Genomic DNA, 18,914 nt, shown 5'->3' on the forward strand with positions numbered 1-18,914 from the left:
CACTTTGAGTGCACACAGTGCAACCACACAGTTGCACTCATCTTCATCCTTCTCCTTTTCCTTTCTTTCCATGAACATTTATTAAGCATATCTAAAGGGCAGAACATATTGCCCAGCAGTGTTTTCAGGCCTTGACAGAGTGTATTGCTTGATGGTAGTGGGGATGACTATGTTTAGTGGTGGGCTGATGGGGGGAGGCTTGGGACTTCATCTTATCAGCAATGAAGATCCATTGTAATTTCTTGAATAAGGATGAGATGAAAGGGATAGTCCTAAAAATGAATCATTTTGGATACAAATGAAGGGTGAATGAGAGGGAGAAGAGACTGATAATGATAGTGGGATCATTCAAGAGATAGTTTGTGTCTTATTTTGATTTACTATTCAAGCGGGCCTTAAGAAGTCAAGTGGGCCTTGACTTCTTAAGAAGCATCACTTCGAACAAAGCTAGTGGACGTGATGGGAGTAGTTGAGCTATGTCAAATCCTAACAGTTGATGCTGTGAAAGTGCTGCACTCAATATGCCAGCAAATATGGAAAACTCAGCAGTGGCCACAAGACTGGAAAAGGTCAGTTTTCATTCTAATCTCAAAGAAAGGCAATGCCAAAGAATGCTCAAACTACCACACAGTTGCACTCATCTCATACGCTAGTGATGAGCTTCCCTGATGGCTCAGATGGTAAAGCGTCTGCCTGCAATATGGGAGACCTGGGTTCGATCCCTGGGTTGGGAAGATCTCCTGGAGAAGGAAATGGTGACCCACTCCAGTATTTCTGCCTGGAGAATCCCAGGGACAGAGGAGCCTGGTAGGCTACAGTCCATGGGGTGGCAAAGAGTCGGATACGACTGAGCGACTTCACTTCACACGCTAGCAAAGTAATGTTCAAAATTCTCCAAGCCAGGCTTTAACAGTACGTGAACCATGAACTTCCAGATGTTTAAGCTGGATTTAGAAAAGGTAGAGGAATCCGAGATCAAATTGCCAACATCCATTGGATCATCAAAAAATCAAGAGAGTTCCAGAAAAACATCTACTTTTGCCTTACTGACAATGCCAAAGCCCTTGACTGTGTGAATCACAACAAACTGTGGAAAATTCTATAAGAGATGGGAATACCAGACCACCAGACCTGCCTCCTGAGGTACGTCAAGGCTATATATTGTCACCCTGCTTATTTAACTTATATACAGAGTACATCATGCAAAATGCCAGGCTGGATGAAGCACAAGCTGGAATCAGGATTGTCAGGAGAAATATCAATAACCTCAGATATGCAGATGACACCACCCTTATGGCAGAAAGTGAAGAAGAACTGAAAAGCCTCTTGATGAAAGTGCAAGAGGAGAGTGAAAAAGTTGGCTTAAAGCTCAACATTCAGAAAACGAAGATCATGGCATCTGGTATCATCACTTCAAGGCGAATAGATGGGGAAGCAATGGAAACAGTGAGAGACTTTATTTTTTGGGCTCCCAAATCACTGCAGATGGTGACTGCAGACATGAAATTAAAAGATGCTTGCTCCTTGGCAGAAAAGTTATGACCAACCTAGACAGCATATTAAAAAGCAGAGACATTACTTTACCAACAAAGGTCCGTCTAGTCAAGGCTAAGGTTTTTCCAGTAGTCATGTATGGATGTGAGAGTTGGTCTATAAAGAAAGCTGAATGCCAAAGAATTGATGTTTTCGAGCTGTGATGTTGGAGAAGACTCTTGAAAGTCCCTTGGACTGCAAGGAGATCCAACCAGTCCGTCCTAAAAGAAATCAATCATTGAATATTCATTGGAAGGACTGATGTTGAAGCTGAAACTCCAATACTTTGGCCTCCTGATGTGAAGAACTGACTTATTTGAAAAGACCCGGATGCTGGGAATATTGAAGGCAGAAGGAGAAAGGGATGACAAAGGATGAGATGATTGGATGGCATCACTGACTCAATGAACGTGACTGAGTAAACTCCGGGAGTTGGTGATGGGCAGGGAGCCCTGGGGTGCTGTAGTCCATGGGGCTGCAAAGAGTCGGACACGACTGAGCAACTGAACTGAACTGATTCCAACAATGTTACTCTTAAGTGTGAAGCTCTGAATGAGTTTAGTGGCAATAATAATATTGACAGCAGGAGCAATACAAGGAAAAATTTGAAGAAGTGGCAAAACTTGGTGATCAGATACAAAGGGTGAAGGAAAGATAGGAAGAGCCCAATTGTGGTGTACAGTTTAGTTTCAGTGTGGTATTTGGAAGTTATTGCCCATATTGATAGAAAAAGGGAAACTCGGGATGGGAAAAGAAAATTAACTCATTTTTATATGCTTTGTGTCAGTAGAACATTCAAGTCAAATTACGGATAATTTCATTATTGTTTGACAAACTTTTTAGTAGTTTATATTTGCATAGATTATTTAATCACCTTGCATTCTAGAATACTATATGCTGTTGGAGGAGTTATTTTTCCTTTTGTAATTTTAAGTATTTTATGTTCTAGTAAGCCGATTATCATTGTTGCATGATGTTTAAGATGTAGTGCTTTGGTCTAAATTAGTTTTGGGTCATAATACACTTGTTATTAATAAAAGACAAGACATTGTTTAAACATTTGAGTTTATGGAGCATTGCATAGAAATGGTGTAATTGAATTGGCAAAGAGTTTTGCATAGTGCTCATTTATTTAGGGTATTTGGAAAGATCATTTTTATGATCATTTATTATAGTACTTAAGCATAAATATCAGAAAAAGGTAATGAGATAAAATGTTTAGCCTGTAAGATATTTACAGATACTATTTTCAAAAATAATACTATAATTCAGAAACCAGTAAACAAATTCATTGTAATGATTTAAAGGAGACTGAGATATTAATGAAAGAATTTAGTAGTTGTCTAGTCACACCTCTCCTTATGACTGGTGCTAAAAGTCTGAGGTATAACTTCCATGTATTTTTGGCTCATCATATAAGTTTTTATGAATCTGTATATTTTGTAAAAGTTTGTTTTCACAAAAATGAGATCATACTATCACTCATATTATCTTGCCACTTACACTTTTTACTTAAAAATGCATCATGAACATCCTTCCTTATGAAAACACATAGACCTCACTCATTTTTTTTCCATATCTGCATAACATTGTTTGTTTAAAAAGGTTTAAATGTGGCCTCTTGGTTATTTTAGTTATCAAAGCCATTTGTCTTTGCAAAATTAGATTTGCAGAATCAAAACATTAGCAAAAAAACTTTCTCTATAGTATTCAGCATTTCTTTCCTAATATATAGCATTTCTAAAACTACTGTATGATAGCGATCAGAACTGTCCTGTTATTTTAATAGTAGTTGGTTTTGTAAATTACTGTTTGTTAAGAACTTGTTGATAATAATAATGAAAGTCATGAATATATAAACCAATATGAAATACAGCATTTGGACAGCAGCCCATATATGGCCACACAGTTTTGCTTGCATCCCCCCTCCCCTTTAGTCCACCTACCTCCTCCGACCCGATCATTCTAAACGTCATGCACGTCACCTCCCTGCTTTTTCTGTAGTGTTGCTGCATCAATACATATTTCTTAAATCTTTATTTTGTTTTTTAAGCTACATAAAAATGTGTCATATTTAATTTTTTTCATTTAGGTCACTTGTAATTAACAAAATTCACTCATATTGTTGTGTGTTAAAGCATGAAATCAGATTTCTTCCAAATAATTCAAATATTTTACAAAGTCTGCACAATATTCTTATCATTATTTCATTTTCTATAGAGATCAAACCCGTGATATCTGTTTTGGTGAAAGTGTGTTTGTTGTTAAATTATAGTTTTCTTTCTTTTTTTCCTTTAACTTTCATTGTCAAGCAATATGTTTTATTGGTTAAAATCACCAACTTTGGAGCCAGATATGTAGGATTTCAATCTCAGATGTGCTACTTATTACTTAAATATGGTTGTATTTTACTAATCTAATTCTATAGATCTTTTGCTTTTTGATAGACAAATTTAAACTACCTTTGTTTGTATATGAACCAGTTACTTTTTTTTTCCTGGTTTTTGAAATGAACCAGTTATTTGTTTTCATTTTCAGCTCAGTCAGTTCAGTTGTTCAGTCATGTCCAACTTTGCAACCCCATGGACTGCAGCATGCCAGACCTCCCTGTTCATCACCAACTCCCAGAGTTTACTCAAACTCATGTCCATTGAGTCAGTGATGCCATCTAACCATCTCATCCTTTGTCATCCCCTTCTCCTCCCGCTTTTAATCTTTCCCAGCATCAGGGTCTTTTCAAATGAGTTAGCTCCTCACATCAGGGGGCCAAAGTATTGGAGTTTCAGCTTCAACGTCCAGGCCTTCCAATGAACACTCAGGACTGATCTCCTTTAGGATGGACTGGTTGGATCTCCTTGCAGTCCAAAGGACTCTCAAAAGTTTTCTCCAACACCACAGTTCAGAAGCATCAGTTCTTCGGCCCTCAGCTTTCTTTGTAGTCCAACTCTCACATCCATACATGACCACTGGAAAAACCATAGCTTTGACTAGATGGACCTTTGCTGGCAAAGTAACGTCTCTGCTTTTTAATATGCTGTCTAGGTTGGTCATAACTTTCCTTCCAAGGAGTAAGTGCCTCTTAATTTCATGTCTGCAGTCACCATCTGCAGTGATTTTGGAGCCCAAGAATATAAAGTCTGTCACTATTTCCACTGTTTCCCCATCTATTTCCCATGAATTAATGGGACTGGATGCCATGATCTTAGTTTTCTGAATGTTGAGTTTCAAGCCAACTTATTCACTCTCCTCTTTCACTTTACCAAGAGGCTCCTTAGTTCTTCTTCACTTTCTGCCATAAGGGTGGTGTCATCTGCATATCTGAGATTATTGATATTTCTCCCAGCAATCTTGATTTCAGCTTGTGCTTCATCCAGATCAGTGTTTCTCATGATGCACTCTGCATATAAGTTAAATAAGCAAGGTGACAATCTACAGTCTTGACGTACTCCTTTCCTGATTTGGAATCAGTCTGTTGTTCCATGTCCCATTCTAACTGTTGTTTCCTGACCTGCATAAAAATTTAATTAACTGTGTATGTGAATTCCTTAGTCTCTGTATATTGTGGATTACTCATCTATAAAGTGGAATTAATAATAGTACTTACTTTATATGCCACTATTAAATAAGTTGGGCTTCCCTGGTGGCTCAGTGGTAAAGAACCTGCCTTCCAGTACAGGAGATGTGGTTTCCATTCATGAGTCAGGAAGATCCCCTGGAAAAGGGAATAGCAATCCACTCCAGTCTTTCTGTGCGGCAGATCTCATGAACAGAGGAGCCTGGTAGATTACAGTACATGGGGTTGCAAAAGAGTGGGATATGACTTAGTGATTAAAGAAAAATTAGATGAGTTAATATAAATAAATTTGTTAGAAATGAAAAGTTGACCCATAAACAAGGAAGGAGTTTGAGGTGCTGACTCCCCTGTTCAGGGTAAACTCTGCATGTCCCTTTACAGCTGGCTCTCCATATCTGTGGTTCTGCGTCTTCAGATCTGCAGATCATAGTCCCATAGTACATATTTATTGAAAAACATACATGTATAAGTCAACCCACACAGTTCAAACCCATGCTGTTCATGGATTATCTCTACTTGATTTATAATAGACAATATACATTGTGTTATTTGTATTTCATATGAATTTTATTCAGTTTCTTTTTTTTTTCTATTTCCTTCCTTTTGCTGACTTTTCTATTCTTAAGTCATCCCACAACACTTTGAATTTAGAATTTGTACTAAGTATCTTTTTCCTTTGGTAATGTGCTTATTTTAACAGCAGTATATATGCATACCTATACTTACTGATTTTAAAGGAATGTAATAATTGTATCCTTTTTGCACTAAGCTATGTCACATATCCAAATTCCTTCTTAGTCCACTGAAATTTTACAAAGTGATTATTCCACTTTTCACTGTCTCCAGCAGTATATGAGAGGTTCAGGGGCCCCAGATTATATTACCATGCCTAGTTATTTTCAATATTTTTCATTTTAGCCATTTGGGAGGATATATAGTTAAATTCATTGTGTTTTAATGTGCATTTCTCAGATTATTGGTAATTTTTGGTACTGTTTCCTGTGTTTATGCTTTAGAATTTTGCCTTTTGTGAGGTATTCAAGTCTCCCTTATTTTTATTATTACCTTATTTCCTATTTGCAGTGGTTAATGATATAATCTGTATATAAGTCCTTTGTTTATATTTATTCCAGATATCTCTTCCTTTTCCCATAATAATGTTGGTTGGTGAACACAGTTCAAAGTCTTGGTTTACTCAAATGAATAGTCTTTTTGGTTAGTATTTTTTGTGTCCTAAAGTCCTTTCTCAAACAAAACCCAAGGTCATGAATATATTCTGATATATCATCATTTAAAAGACAGATGAAACATGTTTGAGATTGTTCCCTTTTTTAAAATTCTTAGAAAAGTTTTGAGAAAGTAGTGCTATTTCTTTAAATACTTAGTCGTGTTTGCGGGTGAAGCCCTTTGAGACTGGGTTTTTGGGGAAGAATTGATTAGAGTTCAATTTCTTTAAGTTATGTGGCTGTTAGACTTTCTGTTTCTTCATGGGTCAGTTTTGATAAGTTATGTTTTTTCCAGAAATTTTCTAGAAAACATTTCTTAATTTGTTTGTATCAAGTTGTTTATAATATCTTCTTAATGTTTATTTTTCCCTTTTTAAAACAATTACTCCAGAATTGAATTTTAAATTTGAATTTGTATATTTTTTTGTTCTAAGGATTCTTTTTTTTTTCTGTATATATTGTTTATCCAATGTTTTCATTCCAATTTGGAATCCTTTCTTTCTTTCATTATTTCAGCCTACACAGAGTCACCTATTTGAACTTACTATCAATCTAACTCCTTCAAGCCACAGTACTTCCTCAGTTGTGTTCTTGTTTAGCTTACCATTAACCAGTGAGATGTTTAATTTTGTAGCACCCAGGCTGGACAGAACTTTGGGGGCTATCTCAGGTGGAGATATTGACAGGCCCTGGTAACCAACCATTCAATTTTGTTTCTATGATTTTTGAGTGTTTTAGATAGCTAATAAGTAGAATCAAATAGTATTTATACTTTTGTGGCTGGCTCATTTCTAGTTATCATACTATCCTCAAGATTCATCCATATCAGAGAATGTAATAATTTCCTTTTTTAAAGATGAATAACCCATATTCTATATATACTACGTTTCATTTATCTATTTATCAATCAATAGATATTTGAGTTGCTTCTACCTTTTGGTTATTGTAAATAATGCTGCAGTGAACATGAGTGGGAAAATATTACTTCAAGACCCTGCTTTTAATTCTTTTGGATATATACTGAGATGTAGAATTGCTGAATCATTTGGTAGTTCTGTATATAAATTTTTGAGGTACTTTTATATTATTGCCCATAGTGGTTGCACCCTGTTTTATAATCCTACCATCAGTTCATGAAGGTTCCAGTTTCTCCACATCCTCATCAACACTTATTATTTTCTGTTCTTTTTAATACTAGCCATCCTAATGGGTTTGAAATGATATCTCATTGTAGTTTTGATTTGCATATCTCTAATGATAAGTAACATTGACCATCTTTTTATATGCGGTTGTCCATTTTTTATCTTTGGTAAAATGTCTATTCACATCCTTTCCCCATTTAAAAAATCAGGTTATTTTTATTGAGTCATGAAAATGAAAGCCGCTTACTGTGTCTGACTCTTTGCAACCCCATGGACTATGTAGTCCATGGACTTCTCAGGCCTGAATACTGGAATGGGTAGCCATTCCTTTCTCCAGGGGATCTTCCCAAGCTAGGGATCGAACCCAGGTCTCCTGCAATTGCCGGTGGCTTTTTTACCAGCTGAATCACAAGGGAAGCCCAAGAATCCTGGAGTGGGTAGCCTATCCCTTCTCCACGGGACCTTCCCAACCCAGGAATCAAACTGAGGTCTCCTGCAGTACAGGTGGACTCTTTACCAATTGAGCTATTAGAGAAGCCCTTATTGAGTTATAAGCATATATATATATATATATATATATATATATATATATATATATTTGTATATGTGTAGTGGGAGAAGGCAATGGCACCCCACTCCAGTACTTTTGCCTGGAAAATCCCATGGACGGAGGAGCCTGGTAGGCTGCATTCCATGGGGTCACTAAGAGTCAGACATGACTGAGCGACTTCGCTTTCACTTTTCACTTTCATGCATTGGAGAAGGAAATGGCAACCCACTCCAGTGTTCTTTCCTGGAGAATCCCAGGGATGGGGGAGCCTGGTGGGCTGCCGTCTATGGGGTCGCACAGAGTCAGACACGAATGAAGTGACTTAGCAGCAGTGGGTATTACCTCCATAGCTCCTCATCAGATATGATTTGCAAGTATTTTTTCCCATTGCATTTTCACTGTTTTGATTGTGTTCTTTAATGCACATACATGTTAAAGTTTGCAGTCACATTTGTCTGATTTTTTGCATTTATTGCTTGAGCTTTGGTGTTATATCCAAATAATCACTGTCAAACCCACTGTCATGGAGCTTTTCCTCTGTTTTCTTTTAGGAGTTTCAAAGTTGTTTTAGATCTTAATCCATTTTGAGTTAACTTTTATATATGATGTAAGATGAAGTCCAATTTCACTCTTTTGCATGGACATGTCTAGTTGTCCCAACACCATTTGTTGAAGAACCTATTCATTTTTCATGGGCTGTCCTTAGTTAGCACATTTGTCAAACATCATTTGACCATATATATAAAGGTTTCTTTCTTGGTTATTCCATTCGTATTTGTGCAGGTCATGCTATGGACATTCTTAGTGTTTTCTGGACATATGTTTTCCTTCTTTTAGGTATCAGGATTGTAATTGCAGGGCTTCCCTGGTGGCTCAGATGGTAAAGCATCTGCCTGCAATGCGGGAGACCTGGGTTCAATCCCTGGGTCAGGAAGATCCCCTGGAGAAGGAAATGGCACCCCACTCCAGTACTCTTGCCTGGAAAATCCCATGGATGGAGGAGCCTCATAGGCTACAGTCCATGGGGTCGCAAAGAGTCGGACATGACTGAGTGACTTCACGTGAGGATAGGTACATGTGTAATTTTAAAATTGCCAGATAGCATTCTAAAGTGACTGAGACAATACTTGGTATTATCAGTCTTTTAAGTTTTAGCCATTTTGTTAAGGTAGAGTCATTTTTTAAAACTTTTGGTTGAATTGTTATTTAAGGACTAATTTGAGATAACTTTAAGTCCTTCGATATGTGTTCATTTTTTTTTTATTCTTCCCACTAGAGTATAAACTTTATTAGATGCTATTTTCTGCTTAATTTCTGATGTTTGCTGACCTTGAGCAGTTACTCAGTTTATTTTGAATGAATGAAATGAGTGAACAAATAATAAAAACATGAATATTTATCTTTTTCCTGATAACACTGAGATTTGTATATATCAGATATATCTAGGATCTTCTCCAGGGTCAAATAATTAGTCATGAATATTTTGGTGGGTGGGCTTCCCAGGTGGCACCAGTGGTAAAGAACGTGCCTGCCAATGCAGGAGACGTAAGTGATGCAGTTTCAGTCCCTGGTTTGGGAAGATCCCCTGGAGAAGGGCATGGCAATCCACTACAGAATTCTTGCCTGGAGCATCCCATGGACAAAGGAGCCTTGCAGACACGACTGTAGCGACTTAGCACAGCACAGCACATTTTGGTGGTTGACTCACCTTTAGGAAAAATATGGCAGAACAAAATTTTAGGAATCTATATTCAGTTTGTCAGATGCCCATAGTCTCTCACTGAGCTATATTTTAAAACTTAACAGTGTAGTAATATTAAAAGGCAGGATAGTTTTAGAAATTAGGAAAAGCAGTTCATCTGTAGAAACATTGTTCAAGGACTTTAGTTTCATTTTTTACAACCATAGAGTTGCTACTAATTTTAAGGGAAATGAATTATTTTTGTAATAAAGGTTTATATTCTGTCTAATCCTTGAGCTTCCCTGGTGGCTCAGATGGTAAAGCGTCTGCCTGCGATGTGGGAGACCCAGGTTCAATCCCTGGGTTGGGAAGATCCCCTGGAGAAGGAAATGGCAACCCACTTCAGTACTCTTGCCTGGAAAATTCCATGGACTGAGGAGCCTGGTAGACTACAGTCCATGGGGTCACAAAGAGTCAGACATGACTGAGTGACTTCACAATCCTTGTAATACAACTAAATCTTGATTGTTGTAGTATTGATGATTTGACTTATGAACTATCCAGGACCTTTTATTTCTTCTTACCTATTTGCTTTGATCCACTTTCCTGTTCTAAATACTTTCACCAAACAATTATCAGAAAAATTAGCAGAGAAAAATAAGAAAGAGAGTAGAGGAATAAATTGAAGGAGAAGGAAATAGAACAAACACTCAAGCTGCCGATGAAATTTTTTCCATTAGCACAAATAATCATGAATTTAGAAGTAACTTTTATAGAAGGACTTAAAGTGATTGCCATAATAATCCCTAATGTTTTAGTTTTAATGCTATATTTATATATAAACAAACATAATCAAAGTAATCAGGTATTTTATATAATCAAGTATTACAAAATTTACATCAACCTTTGAATTTCTGGGTTCGAAAAGCCATCTATTGCTATATGGATTTGGTGCTCTTTTGATGTTGCATAACAAAAAAATATATTTGTTTTCTCTACTTTATGAAGCTTTATCCTATAAAATATAATTTCTCTGCAATGGGATTAGATGCAGTCAGCGGCTTGAGGACCCAATTTACCTACTGAAAAAAGCCTAAGTTCTCCTTGATTTGTTTTTATCTTCTCTCCAGTGGTTAATGCACATTTTGAATAGTCATGGCTGTTAAAGTAAGACTTATATACAGTTTTGTTAGTACAATATATGAAAATGTGGACATTATATTACTATGAGTAATAGTAATGCTTATGATAATGTGGTGTAAGACTTTAAAATACATTTTTTGTCCTTATATTTCTTATTGGAAGCAGTTGTAAAAGTATTAAATATTTTTGGCCCTTCTAGTCTGTGCAGTATTATGAGTCACATCCAATTTAATGACTCTATATTATTATATTCTTCCCCCACCAGAAAGTGAAATAAAGAAAACTACTCTACCCTTTCATAACTACAGCGACATTAATGAAAATCTCAATATAAAGGAAGAGAGAGTTTTAGGATACACTTCAAAAAATATATCTTTGGAAGATGAAAGAAGTCAATTGCATTCCAGGAAGAAACGTTTTTTATCATATCCAAGATACGTGGAAGTTATGGTTACAGCTGACTCTAAAATGGTTCATCATCATGGACAGAACTTGCAGCACTACGTACTAACTCTGATGTCAATTGTAAGTAAACTTAACAGTGGTATTTTCTAAAATGTTTTACATAATATTTTTTCACATTTAATTAAAAATTTCCCCAAACTTTAGATGTAAGCAAATTGTTTACATTTAAGCCAAAATATCTGAATGAAATTTAAATATATAGGTGTATAAAGCAAGTGTTGCATTCTGTTACTTGGACAATTTTAAAAAACTAAAACCTTTTAAACAAATCGCTTACAGAAAGTGCTTCAATCTTGATTTCATCACGTGAATGACTTCTGCCCCCTAGTGACAGAATTGATCTTTTGCCCTTTGAATCTGAATTTTTAATTGTTTCTGTATAGAAGGAGGGAATACTAATTTTACTACTATTGCATTCACCAAATCAAATTGGGACACATATTTTAAGTTATAAAGGTACTTATGGTAATAAAATGAGCTCTATTATTAATAGAGCTGCTTTAACAAACTTAGGATGTAAGACGAATCTTAAGATCATGGCCTTCGATCCCATCACTTCATGGAAAATAGTAGGGGAAGAGAAACAGTGGCATATTTTATTTTCTTGAACTCCAAAATCATTGGATGGTGACTGTAGCCTTGAAATTAAAAGACATTTGCTCCTTGGAAGAAAAGCTATGACAGACCCAGACAGTGTATTAAAAAGCAGAAACTTTTTAATCTCTTTATCACTTTGCTAACAAAAGTCCATAAAGTCATAGCTATGGTTTTTCAGGAGTCATGTATGGATGTGCAAGTTGGACCGTAAAGTATGAGTGCTGAAGAATTGATGCTTTCAAACTGTGGTGCTGGAGAAGATTCTTGAGAGTCCCTTGGATAGCAAGGAGATCAAACCAGACAATCCTAAAGGAAATTAACCTTGAATATTCATTAGAAGGACTGATGCTGAAGCTGAAGCTCCAATAATTTGGCCACCTGATATGAAGAGCCAACTTGTTGGAAAAGACTCTGATGCTGAGAAAGATTGAGGGCCAGAGGAAAGAGGGTGACAGAAGATGAGATGGTTGGATGGCATCATGGACTCAACAGTCATGAGTCTGAGCAAACTCAGGGAGAGAGTGAAGGACCAGGAAGCCTGGTCGCAGAGTCAGACACAAGAGTCAGTCAGCCACTTAGTGACTGAGCAGCAACAATGAACAGTCAGAGCACAGTAACTATAAGCACTTTTGATCTGATGTTAACGTCTCTGTTGAGCAGTGGTGGCATATGGATAGATTTCTAGTGCTACTGAAGAGCACCAGTTCTGCTGGTGGCAGCACTTTTATACACTAAAGTACATAGGCACACATACACGTATGTACGGGCTTCCCTGGTGGCTCAGATGGTGAAGAACCTGCCTCCAGTGCAGGAGACCCAGGTTTGATTTCCAGGTGGGAGAGATCCCTTGGAGAAGATCCCCTGGAAAAGGGAATGGCTCCCCACTCCAGTATTCTTGCCTGGAGAATTCCATGGCCAGAGGAGCCTGGTGAGCTTCAGTCCATGGGGTCACACACAGTTGGACACAACTGAGGGACTAACACACACACACACAAATATATACACACATGTACCTACTGTCTGGGACATTCCTGGATCAAGTCCTGTTCTTTTGAAGTAACTGCTGAAAGCAGCTCTTTCATGCTCAGGAATATCTTGGTTTAGCTGATGAAATTTATAGTTTCCTCTATTTATACACATTCAGGATATTGGATCATATCTCATATTCACAGGGAGGGAATTCAGGTCTGCTTGGTTGGAAAGATGGGACCTGGACACATCGATTATAAATTTCACTTAGCAAGAACTTTCCGATCAACTTCATTGTGACTGAAAAGATCCTAAGACCTTGTTATTTTCCTTACATACAGCATTTTATCTTAAATTCTTATACGTGCTGGGAATACATTGCTTCTGCTGCCTAAACAAAGGATCTGGTATGAAATGAGCACTCAATAGTTAGCAAAAGAATAAGTAAATAAATGATTAAGGTAATACTTTTTTCAGAATAAGTGACATTATAATGGGCAACAAACACATCATCTAAAATGATGCTTTGAAATTTGTGCAGTGTAGTGTTTTATTTACTTGAATTGAATTTTTAAAGTGACAACACAGCTCTACATACAGATTTATCCTGACTACTTTTTAACCTCTGAATCTGAAGTAACTATCTAGATGTATATAATTATCTACATGTATAATTATTTAGATACTGGTATGGCATGCTCCAGAGAAGGCGATAGCACCCAACTCCAGTACTCTTGCCTGGAAAATCCCATGGATGGAGGAGCCTGGTGGGCTGTAGTCCATGGGGTCCCGAAGAGTCAGACACGACTGAGCCACTTCTTTCACTTTTCTCTTTCATGCATTGGAGAAGGAAATGGCAACCCACTCCAGTATTCTTGCCTGGAGAATCCCAGGGACAGGGGAGCCTGGTGGGCTGCCGCCTATGGGGTCGCACAGAGTCGGACACGACTGAAGCGACTTAGCAGCAGCAGCAGCAGCAGCAGTGGCATGCTCATTGTGAAGGGATTCTAATGAGAACATGGAGGATGATGATTGATATATAGGAAATTATACCATTTATATGGAATAGTGTGGGTTAAACTTGGAAATTTTATATGGTTGAAGAAGATATTCATTAAGAAAATTGGGAAGGTGATAGAGATAGTGAAGAAAATTACTAGATTTTATAAGTACAGCAGGTTTGGATGTTAAATGACAACTTCCGTATCAGTGCTTTGGAAATACTGACTCTAAGAGGTAAAGGAACACAAAAGTAATTTTTGAATAACTACATACAGTTTTGATGATGGTACCATCCTCAGAAAAGTTTTGTCATATGTATGTTATGATTAAAATCATTATAATCACAGTATCAGTTAGAAGATATTGTGATGTACCTTGTGAAGTTGTCCATGGGGGTTTTAAAACCAGAGTTCATGAATGACAAAGTCAACCTTCTGCCATCATGGAAAGTAAATCTGGTTCTGAGATTGCTTGAAGCCACAGACCTATGCATGCCCGTACCATTCCCTAGATGTTTAATTCCATTAGGAGAGCCCATTTCAGTTAAGATGAAGTGTTCGTAGATGCTGTCAGTTAATCTGTGTTTAGCTTTCATTCATAGGGAAATATCGCCACAGTTGAGGAATAGGGGGATATTCCAAATATAGATGTTGTTTAGTTACTAAGTCATGTCCGACTCTTTTGCAACCCCATGGACTATAGGAGGAAATATTTAGGAGGATAAATCTCCCTTTTGAGGTAATTTTGGTTTTATACATACTTTCTTTCTTCTTCAGAGGTCCAATTTCAGATGACTTCAGATTACCTGGGTTTTTTGTTTTCTCTATTCCTTTTTTCTTTCATTAAGTGTTTAAATAAGGATATTGGAGAAGGCGATGGCACCCCACTCCAGTACTCTTGCCTGGAAAATCCCATGGACGGAGGAGCCTGGTAGGCTGCAGTCCATGGGGTCGCTAAGAGTCGCACACGACCCAGCGACTTCCCTTTCACTTTTCACTTTCATGCATTGGAGAAGGAAATGGCAACCCACTCCAGTGTTCTTGCCTAGAGAGTCCCAGGGAAGGGGGAGCCTGGTGGGCTGCCGTCATGGGGTCACACAGAGTTGGACACGACTGAAGTGACTTAGCAGCATAGGAAAGTCAGCAGACTTTATGATTTTGGACATGCATTGTTATTTTATTAGTTAACAATAGTGGCTGTAGCTATATTTGTAGATGTAAACCATATTAAAGGTAAAGAGAAACTTGGAGAAAATCAATAGACTTGTTTTGCTTGGGAATTTCTTAGTTTTAGTATTAAAAATCTTATATCCCTAGAAATCCCTCAGTCCTAAGCAGACAGGGACAGTTGGTCACACTACATGGGGACTTGTCAAATATAATCCAGCTTGTTTTATCTGCACTTGTGAAGTCCATTTCCATATTGCTCTAAAGAAGTAAGAGGAATGCTGTCTCCCCAAAATTGTCTCCAAATGTTGCCAGTTGAAGAAGAAGCTATTCAAGTTTTGTGTATGTCCTGAGTTTTAAAGAGACATTAGCTGTATTTATTCAGACACACTAGGTGTATTGGTAATATTTTTTGGTCATAGTAACTTAGGAAAAAGACAAGAACATGTGATTTACACCTGGAATATGATTGAGAGTCATTTAAAGAAAAGTTCAAAGTGACGAAAGAGATTTTGTGTTGAGCTCCAGATATAGTGAGGGAGACTGCCGAATGCTTTCAGCATTGAGCAGATAGATTGTATACATACTTTAGAGAGGGGATTATCTACCTTAACTCATCCCATACAAAGTAAACAATTCTGCAGTCTTCTCAAACTTTTCCTTTTCTTTCAACATTTTAACAATAGCTGAGTGCAGTGGATATAGAAATAATGTGTGATTTAATTCACCTTTTAGAGTGCTTTACTCATGTTGTAAAAATAGCTTAGTGATCTCAATTCAAAGAGTTTCTAGAAATAACGTTAAAATTAGCTGGGAAAAGCACATTTGTGGTGTATAGTGTACCTAATGAAATAAGTGTGTGTTAAATGAGCAGAGATGTTCAACTTTTCGCTACTCTAAAATTTTTCCTTAGAGAATTTGGGTGATATTATCAGGTTAAAATGTCATTTTAAATTCATTATTAAACTATTAAGTAGTATTTAAATTAGGAAAATTACTTTTTTCAGCAGATTTATTTTGATATGCAATGACTTACTGTTTAATAAACCTTGGAAATATTGTCAGAAGCCTCCACACTCCTTTTGTTTACAAAGTTTGATTTGATAATATTCACCTTGTTACAGATTTAATAATGTAAATCTCAAGAGCATCATTTGTCAGGAATTAGCCCTATTTTTAAAAATACAGTTGCTATTAGAAGCAGTTATCAACTAGAAAGTTTTACCTACATTACGTTGCCTTAATATCATTGCTTTCAATTCTTTGAGTTGTCTTTACTGATGTTATTTAGGATGGGGAAAATTTTCAACCGCATTAGAATAAAAACTAATGATTTGCTTTCGTACATCACATTCAACCATTTTATGTTACCTTTTCCTTCAACTCAGTGCTCTACCTGTTCTTAATTCTTTGCATATATTTTCTTTGGACATATGTGGAATGTCATTTTCTAACTTAAAAACAATAACATCTTTCTGATGAGTAAGGATCTATGTAACAAAATCTGTTCACTTTGCTAAAATCAGCTTTTTATAGATAACTTCAAAGGTGAAGGTGATCAGAAGGTACAAATAACCAGTTATAAGATAAATAACTCCTGGGGAATGTAATGTACAGCATGGTGACTATAGTTAGCAACACTGTATTTTGTATTGGAAAGTTGCTAAGAGAGTAGATCTAAAAAGTCCTTATTAGAAAAAAAATACAACTATATATGGTGATGAATGTTAACTAAACTTATTGTAGTGGTCATTTGTAATACACACACACACACACATATACACACATATATATCAAATCATTGTATACCTACAACTAATATACTGATATATGTCAATTATCTTAATTTTTTTAAATGGCTTTAAAAAAAAGGTGGTCTCTAAACATGCCATTTTTGAACATTTGCTGAAGCTGTGTTTCAAAATAGTAGTCAGTTAATAGAGATATAATTTGCATATTGCATGAACTGTATGTTGCCTGAGATTTTCTTAAAATATTTAAACAATTTATAGCATTTCTTTTCCTTTTGCTAATTATCTATGAAGCAGTGTTTACTATTTTATGAGGCCTGTAAATCAATATGAATTCTATATGCCAAGGGAAAAAAAAAATCACTTACAGGATAAAGGATTGAACACATTTTAATTGGATCAATAAAAGTCCAAATGCATAGCACTCTAAAATGGAGTGATTACAATTATATATAATAATATTACATGGTTTTATAGAACAGAAAATATACCTTAGTAATCTGATCTAGTATTTTCTACAGTATAGTCTGTGGGGTGGGATACTAGTCCTGTGGTTTGTTGATGGAGGGGAAAAGAGAATTTGGCCAGGCAGTTGAGTAAGAAGCTGCATATAATAAATACTTCTCGTACATTTAATATTTATGCATGTCAAGACTAGTCAAGGCTAGTCAAGACTTAGCCTAGCCAAGACTCCATGAAGAGTTATCCATGGAGTTATCCACTCCAAGATACCCATGAAGATATCTTTTTACTCAACTTTTCTCCAACTGTGGAATAATTTTTTTTCTTTAAAACAAATGTTCTCACACCCTTTTCCCAACAGCTTCTGGTGAATACTAATCCAATACACCAAGGCATTGTGACCAAGGGTGCTTGGTGCTCAGTGTGGTGGGGGGTATTGAGATAAAAAGTAGATAAATCAATTTCCAGAGCTGGACAACTGACTTGTAACTAGTAAGAGCCAGAGCTGAAATCTAGGTCTCCTGTCTGCGTAGGACTTCTGAGGCCATGGTCAAGTAACTAGCAGGACAGTGTCAGGGTTGGGGCATGAATCATGTCAGGGTCTAAAATAATGTCAGGGTCTAAAATAGCTCTTTGTGCCAAAAGCTATTTAGGAAGTACTTAGAGTAGAGTGCTGAAATTTCATAAGATCAGACAAAGTAGTCAGAGCTGAAGCTAGACTACCTCGGGTGGAAATTACTGTGTTGCTCCCAGCCGCCTAACCTTGAGTGTGTTATGAATTTCTCTGTACCTTAATTTTCTTATATGTAAAATGGACACAATAGTTTCCAGCTTATAAAATTTGTTGAGAATTATTAAATGAATTAATACATTTAAAACTTAGATCACATCTGACACACAGTAAATATTCAATAAATATTATTTCTAGTTACGTATTTACGAGGAAGTTGCAAACATGATACCCTATCATTGTGGTGGCCTATTATGGGGTGGCAGTTTTAGGGATAAGAGAAGCATGTTGTCATGATAATTAGAAAAGCTTCTGAAATAACAAGTAGGCCTTCTGATCACTTACCTGCCTGATTCACCATTCAGCTTAATTGAACAGTTATTCAATAAAAGCACCTTTAAATATCCAAATACTGTAAAAAATATATATGTATAGGGTGTGAGCACATAGATTATAAAGGTCAATACATAAAACAGTAAGAAGTAAGTGTCTACAATTAAATAAGCAAAATGACCTTGAAGAGACATGCCATTTAATTTTAATTAATTTTTATTGGAGTGTATTTGCTTTACACAGTTTCTGTTGTGCAATAATGTGAACCAGCTATCTGTATGCATACATCCCCTCCCTCTAGAGCCTCCCTCTCAACCCCTACCATCCCACTCTTCTAGGTTGTCACAGAGCACTGAACTGAACTCTCTATGCTATCTTCCCACTAGCTTATCTGTTTTACACACGGAAGTATATATAGAAACATGACATTTTAGTGTTTTTATATACACTTAGAAAATACCATCCTCAGGATTTTTTTGGGGCATATATGAATAATTATTTAAACTGAACCATCTGTGTCTTTTACCCCTGGAAGACTGAATTTTTAATGGTATTAGGTAAGCCAGTAGATATTTAACAAATATTGAAAG

The 18,914-nt window shown here is 36.5% G+C and overlaps 1 protein-coding gene and 1 non-coding gene across 2 annotated transcripts in view; both read left to right on the forward strand.

Annotated features, from left to right (window-relative positions):
• The window catches only part of ADAMTS20 (ADAM metallopeptidase with thrombospondin type 1 motif 20), a 200,556-nt gene that overhangs the window by 35,665 nt on the left and 145,977 nt on the right, over positions 1-18,914 (forward strand). Inside the window, exon 4 of the mRNA XM_052640352.1 lies at positions 11,115-11,374. Coding sequence (XP_052496312.1) covers positions 11,115-11,374 — 260 coding nt within the window. The remainder of the gene's footprint in view (positions 1-11,114; positions 11,375-18,914) is intronic.
• Positions 10,006-10,077, forward strand: TRNAR-GCG (transfer RNA arginine (anticodon GCG)). Its single transcript has one exon. It is a non-coding gene; the product is annotated as a tRNA-Arg (tRNA).

This window comes from Budorcas taxicolor, chromosome 5 (assembly GCF_023091745.1).
Source record: "Budorcas taxicolor isolate Tak-1 chromosome 5, Takin1.1, whole genome shotgun sequence".
Lineage (NCBI taxonomy): Eukaryota > Metazoa > Chordata > Mammalia > Artiodactyla > Bovidae > Budorcas > Budorcas taxicolor.